Source organism: Hibiscus syriacus, unplaced genomic scaffold (genome assembly GCF_006381635.1).
Source record: "Hibiscus syriacus cultivar Baekdansim isolate YM2019G1 unplaced genomic scaffold, ASM638163v2 tig00112159_pilon, whole genome shotgun sequence".
NCBI lineage: Eukaryota > Viridiplantae > Streptophyta > Magnoliopsida > Malvales > Malvaceae > Hibiscus > Hibiscus syriacus.
The window spans coordinates 1642245-1653028 of record NW_024063263.1 but is presented as its reverse complement, the minus strand read 5'-3'; the positions used below and the strand labels follow the sequence as shown (position 1 = coordinate 1653028).

Below are 10784 nucleotides of genomic sequence, written 5' to 3'. Positions count from 1 at the left end.
GAAGTGTTCTTTGAGTTATCTGATCTGGTTGGACAGAACCAAACATTAACTGGAAGATGAATTTGCCAATAGCATCTTCTGGAAGTGTTCTTTGAGTTATCTGATCTGGTTGGACAGAACCAAACATTAACTGGAAGATGAATTTGCCAATAGCATCTTCTGGAAGTGTTCTTGGAGTTATCTGATCTGGTTGGACAGAACCAAACATTAACTGGAAGATGAATTTGCCAATATCATCTTCTGGAAGTGTTCTTTGAGTTATCTGATCTGGTTGGACAGAACCAATCATTGAATTTGGAAGATGAATTGGCTAATAGCATCTTCTGGAAGTGTTCTTTGAGTTATCTGATCTGGTTTGGTAGGAACTACAAAACCAATCATGGAATTTGGAAGATGAATTTGCTCATAGTAGAAATAAGGAGACTCAATAGCATCTTCTGGAAGTGTTCTTTGAGTTATCTGATCTGGTTTGGTAGGAACTACAGAACCAATCATTGGAATTAAAAGATGAACTGCATGATCGTCTTCATTAAGAAGTTTCTTTTCAAGCTTCTTTTACTTATTCCTTTCCCAAAAATCATAGTCCAGGTTTTGCCTTTTCTTGTAATTGGGATCATCACATAATGGCTTCCCATCTTTTACCGGAAGAAGTGTGTCAGCATCTTTAGTCATTTGAGCAGCACATATAAAATCTATCAATTTTGCAATTGATGAATCTGGATCACATTTCTCCAGGGCTATTGAAGTTTCAGCCCATGAGAATCCCATTTTTGTCAAGTATAACAGTTTATTCTCTTCATCAGAATCAGAAGTCAAGATTTCTCGATATTAGAAGAACTATCGATATCTGTGAAATCATCTTGAAAGGTCACTTCATAATCAGATGAATTGTTATCAGAATTAACATGTTGCCTGAATGCAAGCTTTTCAAGAGCCTATACTATTGAGTTTTATTCTCAAGAGGTTTTGTGACATTATATCTACATCTACATTTGTCAAAGATGATATATTCCTTTGATTTGAAAAAGAAAGATCTATTGGGTTTTTACAATTGAAGAAATATTCAATTCAACAATCCGAAATCAAATAACTTAACATTCATGCATCATATTTTAGGTGTTTACAAAAATAGGTGCATTTTCATTCATTTTTATTCTTGTTGAATTTTTAACAGGAATTTCAAAGATTTTAGCAAAGATTCAATCTATTTGAAAGATTAGCTTTTCCAGAGAAAGTTCATAATGAGAAGAACTCATCTGAAGAAGGAAGAAGAAGTTCATAATGAGAAGAATTTGTTCAACCTTTTACCTGAATCCATCATTTGAGGGATCAGCTTTTCCAGAGAAAGTTCATAATGAGAAGAACTCATCTGAAGAAGGAAGAAGAAGTTCATAATGAGAAGAATTTGTTCAACCTTTACCTGAATCCATCATTTGAGGGATCATCTTTTCCAGAGAAGTTCATAATGAGAAGAACTCATCTGAAGAAGGAAGAAGAAGTTCATAATGAGAAGAATTTGTTCAACCTTTTACCTGAATCCATCATTTGAGGGATCATCTTTTCCAGAGAAAGTTCATAATGAGAAGAACTCATCTGAAGAAGGAAGAAGAAGTTCATAATTAGAAGAATTTGTTCAACCTTTTACCTGAATTCATCAATTGATGGATTATCTTTTCCGGAGAAGTTCATAATGAGAAGAACTCATCTGAAGAAGAAAGAAGAAGTTCATAATAAGAAGAACTTGTTCAACTTTTTGCATAATTCTATCGCAGAAGGAGATAGATTAGCATCAGCCTTTCTAGAGAAAGTTCATAATGAGAAGAACTCATCAAGAGATTATTCAACCTTTTGAATGTCTATCACAGAAAGAAAGAGGTCAGTATCATCCCCAGCAGAAAGTTCATAATGAGAAGAACTCATCTGAAGAAAGAGAAGAATTTATTCAATATCTCCATTATGATCAAGTGAAGCCAAATGGATAAAAAATTTTATTATCTTTTCATATTTGCCCTATTCTTGTTAACACAAGAATGAGCAAAGAGGGGCAGCTGAAGATACTAATTTTTTACCCATATCATTATCATTATTATTATTATTATTATTATTATTATTATATTATTATTATCATCATTATTTTATTATTATTATTATTATTATATATATTATTATTATTATTATTATTATTATTCATTATTATTATTATTATTAAATATATTAAATACATATATAAATAATAATTACAGACCAATTACAACTGGACCGGCCCAGTTACAAACAAACCAGAAACCCTAAACATTTGGGGGTTTCAGTTAGGGTTTCCTAACCCTAATCTAGCCGGCCGCCTCATCACAGCCGTTGGATCTAAGAGATCCAACGGTCCAGATTGCCCCAGATGGAAACCCTAGGGTCTGATACCCTAGGGACACGCGGCCGCCGCTGCTATCTCGCCGCCTCCGCCGCTGCCACGTCCCAACCGAAGGCTCCAGAAGCTCCAACGCCAGCCGTCCACGCCATGGCTACGGGGTGAGTCACCACTGGTAGTCCGGTGACTCACCGAGACCCCATCTTCGGACCGATCCGATGGCCACACCGGTGGTGGCTATAAAAGCCACCACCCCAACCTGAAAAAAAGAACGGAGACAGAAAAAAAAAACGGAGAGACAGAGAACACAGAGAGACGGAGAAAAAAAAACAGAGAAAAAAAAAAGATATACTAAAAAATATACCAACGATCTCAGTCAACATCAACGCAGCAAGAAAAAGAAAAGGAGAGAAGAGAGGAAAGAAGCTTACTCTGTCATCGGAGAACCCCAACCGTCGCCGGATACAACGAAAACCGAAGGTATTTTTGTAGATCTGCTTCGATTGGGAGCTTTTTAAGGAAAAAGAACACCGGAAACGGTTTTAGACCGTCCCGATCTATATTTTGGTGGATTTTTGTAATTTCCGGCCACCATTAACGGTGGCTGGCAGCGGTGGTCGGAGCCCGGTAGCGGTGGCTGACCGGGACGGCTTCTCTCAGTTTAGAGAGAAGCCAGAGAACTCTTCTCTCTCTGTTTGAGAGAGAAAGAAAAAAAAAAGAAATGAGATAGCTGGCCCGAAGGGCCAGCCGGTTTGGGCATTAAATAGCCCTTCCCAAACGACGCCGTTTTGGGGAGGGCTATTTGTGTAATTTTATAAATGTTAAACCCTTTCCGTAATACCTATGTTTTATATGTTTTACATTTTAGTCATTAAATTGAATTTATAATATTTTTAATTCAGTCTTCGAATTTTAATTTCTTTTTATTTTAGTCCTTTATATTAAAATAATATATTTAGGATAAATAACAGATTTAATCCCTTAATTTTAATAGATAATATTTTAATCCCTAGTTTATATTTTTAATTTATTTTAATCTATATTCGAATTTTAAATAAGTTTATTTTAATCACTAAATTATTAAATAAGAAAATAGCATGTTTAATCCTCATAATTCTGATTAATTATGAATTGGTTTTTTTATTTTTAATTTTACTATAATTTAGTCCTTTATTTTAAGTATTGTTTATTGCTTTTAAATATATGGCTATAATTGTATTTTTTATTTTACTTGTTTATATATATTTAAATATTTTTATTATAGTCATAAATATATATATATAAAATAAATATTTATTTTAAATAAATTATTTTAATATTTATTTTTCAATATCGAAGAAAAGGACAGTCTTAATACAACTGGATGTCCTATTCTGGTATTTTAAAATAAAAAAAAATATATAAAAAATATTATCAATATCAAAGAAAAGAGCTGTCTTAAGGCACCTAGAAGTTCTTTTCTGATATTTTAAAATAAATAAATATTTTTATATATATATAATTTTGAAATAATAAAATTATAAATTAAATATATTTTGAATTTTTAAATTTTAATAATAGAGACAATTTATAATTAAAAAGTACCAATTTTGGGCGTTGTAGGGGTGCTAATCCTTCCCTAAACGTAACCGACCATGAATCCCTTTTTATTATTAAAAATAATGAATTTTTGGTTATAAACGCAGATCAGTTCATTTTTTTTTATTAGTGTTTTCTTTAAAACTCTTTTAAAAAAAATATTTTTTAGGTATTCGACCTACCTGACCCAAAAGGCCGATGGCGACTCTCAAATTATTTTCAAAAACATTTATTCACATCAATTTCCCCGTCAATTATAATATTTCGTGCCCGGACGAAAACCGGTTACGACAGGATGCTTCAGGAAAAAGTAAGAAAAAATGCACATACATTTAGGTATTTACATCGACGGCTACAGCCTTAGCCGTCAATCGTGTCACTATATTTTAATGCTATCATTAAATAAAAATTAAATTTTAATTTTATAATTAATAAAATTAAATTTTTAATAATATAAATATTACAATATAAATGGCCACGTATATTTAAATAAATTTTTGATTTTTCTACCGAAAATTTTAAAATAACAAATTGATCAATATTATTTTGTGATATATATTTCTTTAAACATACGTTTGGTTCAGGGTATCTCACATTACTAGGGAAGTTTGGTTGGCAAATATTCTCAACTCCGATAATAAGTTATTCCCAACAATTATATTTTGAGATATATTACCGAAAATGTGATTACCCTCTTCCCTTAGGTATTATTACATTCCCAATATTTTGGACTAAAATATATTTTTAAATTTTTTTCTTTTCAAAAATATCCTTCTTCTGTCGTTAAATAAAAAAATTATACGAATATTAAATTACAAATTTATCCTTAAACTATTTTAAATTTTTTAAAAAAAATCTATAATTAAAATTTTATATGAAATTCAAGGGTTAAAATAAATTTTACCCTTTCATTAAACATATTTATCTTTTCAATTTTGTAAAAAAAATTATATAAATTTTATGAATTTAAATTTCTTAAAGAAAATATATAAATTAATTATAGTAGAATTCAACTTGTTAAAAAAATAAATATATAATAAGGACAATTTGATAAAATATACATTTAATAATCTTTTATTCCTTTAACCAAATATTGTAATCTTACATTCCTACTAAACGAACCAAATACAACAATGCAACATTTTCAGTAATCTTATTCTCGTCGATAATCATACTCCAGTCAATAATCATATTCCCGTAATCTTACATTTCATAAACCAAACACACCTAAACAGTTTCTTCGTTCTTTATTTCACACCGCCCATTAAAGCTTCCTTCTTCACTTTTCCTACACAAATTCACTCTCTGCTTGGCATCCAAGAAAATCTCATTACTTGTTTCATTCTTTTCTCCTGAATTTTCCTTTAGATAAAATACTACTTTGTAATAGATAAAATTTCAATTTACTCATTTTTTTTAAATATGTTTTCTCTTCAGCCTCCATTGTTGTTCATCTTATTCTTACTTATTCTTCAATCATATATATTCCTTTGCAATAATTTTTTTATTTCTAATTATTATTAACCATCAAAAAATAATAAAGTATAAAAAAATTAATTGTAATTTGAATATAAGCAAAATAAAATCTCAATTAAAAATCCCCAGTTTTAATGTTCATGGATTAACTTAAACAATTCAAAGTAAATAAAATAAGAAAATCATATAAATTATATTTATCTTCGACTCTTGTTTTATAACTTTCTAGACTGACGATGAAGGTTTAATGGAAAAATGACAGATATTCATCATTAAAACTCTAAAAAGATACACCACCACCATGACGCCATCACCTTGAGTCGAGAAAACTAAAACTTCTTCAATGGAGACATTATTGCTAACACAAAATCAAGTTTCTATCTTTGATGCGTTATTGACCAACGAGGTTAATATACGGGGGAAAGAGATAATAGAATAATCATAAGGAACTATTTGATGATCTAATGACCAATTTGTTAATTTTAAAATTTTAGTGGATAAAATAAAATTTTACTTAAATATTAGTGACTATTTGTGTAATTTATCCTTTTGAGCTACGTTGCTCGGACTCTTTATTTTTCTTGAAGTATCCATGTTTGACACATGAATACGAGGATATGACCTTCAATGATCCTCTATATGCTCGTAAAATATCAGAGAAAATATAACCATACCGGTGTCGGATATCCCAAGTCCAAGTAACATATAGCATTTGAGCCTCAAATACCAAAGATTCCAAACTTAAAATAAAGATCAAGATCTTGATAGAACCCCTTTTGAGCTGCATAAAACAAATGTTTCAACACTTCATAAGGATGGAACCACACATGAAACATGAAATTTGCAACATAGCAATTAACAACTACCTTCAGAAACTCAAAATCTGCTTTGGAAGAGGGGGAAATTGTATGATAAACAAAAAAGATAGGCATAGAAAATAGCATAATATCGGACCTTGGTATAGTCCCAAGGCGACGTGGATCGTACTCCGTTGCCTGCCTAAGGGCCCTAGCGAAAGCCTTAAAGGTTGCCTCGATAATATGATGTGAATTTTTTCCTGCAAGCTGCAAGCACGAAAAGAATAATATCGAAAAGCTCTACAGCTCAATTACTTGCAATTTTTTTTGTGAGTACTATAATAGGGCAGCCAATGTGCTGAAAACAACTTTTATACGCGAGAATACGTATTACTACCTGCCGTATGTGTAGTGTCATGCCAGAAGTATTTGACCAAAGACTGGAAAAAATGCTCCACCAACTGTGAACATTAGATATTAAAAGTGTGTAGGTGAAATTCAGCATAAATATATTTTGAAAGAAAGCAACATTATGGAAGTTACCCGCAAGAAAGCTACATAAAACGATGAAACCCCATCGACAAACTTCCCCCATAGTCAAGAAAATAAAAATGGTTAATATAAACAATGTGGATTACCTGAGTGTCATATGCCCCGACTCTTGCCGTAGGAATGTTTAAATCATAACTTAAATGCGGTCGGCCAGATAAGTCCTACAACAAAAACAACATGAAATTTAGCATGGTTATGAATTCAAATGTTTGTCGGGAAACACGGTTTTTGAAGAATTACATTAAGATAAATTCAAATTCAGTAATGTTTCATAGAATCATCATCATGTCACATTGTAAGGGAGGATTTACATTTATGTCAAGAAATCTTCCTAATAATATGAGGAAATATCTTGGATTCAAAATAAGTTGATGGTTTCAAGTTTCAAATAGTACCATAGGTTCATGGTTAAGAAATAACCATGCAATGAATGTCATACCAGCGAAACATGTACTAATGCTTCATCGAGAGGAGCTGAAAAATCACCGAACCGGTTAATCCCTTTCCGGTCACCAAGTGACTGAAGCAATGCCTGAAAGGAAACAGGAAAACTCATTTAATCCACCCAGAAATACAAACCAAAATCTTTACCTGTTGACAGAAACCTACCGTTCCAAGAGCAAGGGCAACATCTTCATTGGTGTGATGATCATCAATGTGAATGTCTCCGGTAGCCTTGACGTGCACGTCGAACAGCCCATGAGAGGCTAATTGCTAAGATTAAAAAAATTCATGTAAAGTAAATCAAATTAACAGCTTAAAAGAACAAAAAATTCAAACCAAAAAGCTAAAATGGAAAACAAAGAAGCATACATCCAGCATATGATCAAGAAAGGGAATACTTGTAGTGGAATTGGCAACTCCAGTTCCATCCAAGTTTATCTTAACCCAAACATTCGTCTCTTTCGTTACCCTTTCCACTTCTCCAATACGACCTAAACAACTCCCCAAGAAGAAGAAGAAAAAGTTAAATCCAAAATGAAAAAAGATGAGATAAATTAAAAAAGCAATGATTTTTATGGGATTTGGGTTTCGTTTACCTGAGGCAGTTGAAGCGGAAATTGGGGCAGGAGACGCGTTGCTTTGGGGAAGAGAGGAACAAGAAAGCGTAGACTGGGAATTGTTGTTACTCATTTCTTTCAAAGTGAGAGGAGAGAGTGAGTGTTGGAGAGGAATAAGAGGGATTGAAGTATGTCTATGACGAAATCTGGGCTTGGATTTTAATAGCGTGGTTGCGGCGGCGTTAGAGGAGGAGGTATTGAGGAGGCGAGAGGAAATAGAAAGCTCCATTTGTGGATGTACTGAGGGGAAGTGGGAAGAAAAAAAAACATACAAACGGAGAGCGATGCCAGGGCGAAAGAAAATACGGCGTCGTTTGTCCCTAAACTATGAGTCTCATTCTATATTGGTTCTCAAGCTTTTGAATATTTTAATTTCATCCCAATATTATGACTCATTTTAAATCATCCTTAAGCTTTTAAACATTCTAATTTCATCCCTAAAATATGATCCTTATTCTAATTGATGCCTAAACTTTTGAATGTTCCAATTTCATCTATAAGTTCATCTAATGAAATTATTTTTAACTGTAATTTAACGTAAATATTATTTTTCCAAAAATATAATAATATAGTTTGGCCTAATAATTTTATTGACATGGGACATGATTAACACATACCAATAGTTTGGGGATAAAATTTGAGGATCAAATTAGAATGAAGGTCATAGTTTGGGGATAAAATTGAAATACTCAAAAGCTTGAGAATCAATTTAGAATGAGAATCATAATTAGATGGTGAAATTAAAATACTTAAAAGTTCATTTATATATTTTTATATCTCATACTATTTTATTTAATATGTTATATTTATAATTAATACATAAATGTATGTGTATTTCTTTGAGATGAATACTATTTTTCTTTTATCTTAAAATATAAAATTTAATTGAATGATCAAATACATACATAAATATTTAACCTCGAATGTTTAATACTTTTTTTTGAAAGGAAGATAAATCTAGTTAAAACTTCCCCGACGGGTTTTGACCCAACCGATTGGGTTGGATCTTTTAAAAAAATCGGGTTCGGGTCGAGTCGGATTTAGGGTGAAAAATATCTGATCCTATCCGAAAAAATATATAATTTTACCTTATATATTTAGAAATAATTACAATAATACCCCTCTATATATTATATTTTTCAATTAAGTCACTGTTTTTATTGAATAAAAATATTTTTTTATTATTTCGGGTCGGATCGGATTTTTAAGTTATATATCAGGTCGGGTCGGATTGGGTGAAAACTTGTTTTGGTCGGGTCGGGTGGACCAAAAACCCGACCCATGCCCATCCCTACACATCCCCAACTTATTACAAGGTACCCTTTATTCAAAATTCGATTTATATATAACTTATTAAATGGAATGAATATTTTAATTTATCACATTTACAACAATATTTTAAATCTTATTTAGAATGAATGTATCAATGTGATTAAAATATATTCTTATTGCATAAAGATTGGAGCCGACCAATGTACATGCAAAATGTGTACATATTGTATCGTTTAAAGGTAAGCAATTCGAATCGAACGTTTTAAATTTCAATTTAAACTTCAATTTTTACAATTAAGACAACCGACAAATTAATTGGTACCGAAAGGGCAGTACAAGGGTGCTAATCCTTCATTGACTGTAACCGACTCCCGAACCCGACACATTTATGGTAAAACGCAGATCATGTAAGATGGTGTCCGATCCACCTAAATATTTTAAAATGATCGGTGGCGACTCTAAACCATTATTTCAAGTCGAAACCCAATTCTGGGCCCACCCGAAAGACGACCGCGACACATATGTAAGCATTATATCCAATTGTTTAAGTGCAAGTAAAGACATTGAAATAGCAAGTAGGTTATTACATCCATTCAGACCATTTCCCCAGTAGATTGTTGAAAACAAAGAATCAACCGCTGAAAACTGACTAACCAACAACAAAAAGCCAAACCTATCTCACCACCGATCTTGTATAATTTACATTAAATTATTGGAATTCGAATTCTACGGATAATTTTATGTATTCACATCCGGTACATATTCAGATACGTGTATCCGTATCACCGGAGCATTCGCCGGAGATCGTCGGGTACATGATGCTCGTCGATGTTAAGCAGGCAAGGAAGGTGCACTTGATTCCATCAGTATTGACCATAGAACATGCACATCTTCACAAGGGCAGGATTTCACATCCTCGTACAAAATGTATATCCCTCTTCCTGCAGGAAAAAGAAAACGGTAGCTTAGACGTAGGATTTTATACTAGAGAAGAGGGTGCGGATTAACTTACTTTTCTTCGGAGACGAGTGTAGGCGAAACCAGAGCTTCTTCAACGGAGAGAAGAGGGATTGGAGCCACCCCATTTGGAGGAGCGGTGGCTCTGGCTCATGTAGGTGACAAGAAGAGAAGTTCCTGCAGACTGAAAAGCAATGAACTGTAATGGGAAAACTTTTCAGTTTCTTTTCTTGCATTTAATGGGAATTTTTTTACCAATTATGGATTGATTTTGATGTTGTTGCAGTGTCATCGTCGAAACCGAAACCCTATTTTTTAAACCCTTGTGGAATAAGAAGCCACCCCACCAATAAGGTTTGGGTTCTAGGGTTCTGCTTAACCCCTTTTTATGGCTATATTTTTGTCTCACTTAACTTGTGCTTCAAGCCACTACTTTTGTTCCAGTTTCCTACATTGTGGATAGGGGAATACTCCATTTGTGGGGTTTCTTCTTCTTTTTATCTTTACTCACACATTTTTAACCTATGGGGTTGCGTGACAACAATTTCTACCTTATTAAATTAAGATATCGGTTTAAAATTTTATGAAGTCGGATCGAATTCAATTTCAAAAAGATGAGTTTGATGTGATTATTGAATATCGACAATATCTTAAGAAGAAAACCCTAGACGAGAAGTAAGTTACAAGTACGGATAAACATGGGATAAGTCGAGTTAGATTTTGACCATT

General features: G+C 32.5%; 1 protein-coding gene across 1 annotated transcript; it reads right to left on the bottom strand.

The window, feature by feature from the left end:
- Positions 1 to 6080: 6080 nt before the first annotated feature.
- On the bottom strand, positions 6081 to 8082 carry LOC120175031 (imidazoleglycerol-phosphate dehydratase 1, chloroplastic-like). The gene is given in 9 exon segments (XM_039181734.1): positions 6081 to 6197; positions 6371 to 6480; positions 6611 to 6643; positions 6645 to 6674; positions 6852 to 6926; positions 7205 to 7297; positions 7375 to 7479; positions 7579 to 7700; positions 7806 to 8082. Coding segments are annotated over 9 exon segments (846 nt in total). The 5' UTR covers positions 8056 to 8082; the 3' UTR covers positions 6081 to 6169.
- Between the last annotated feature and the right edge of the window lie 2702 nt (positions 8083 to 10784).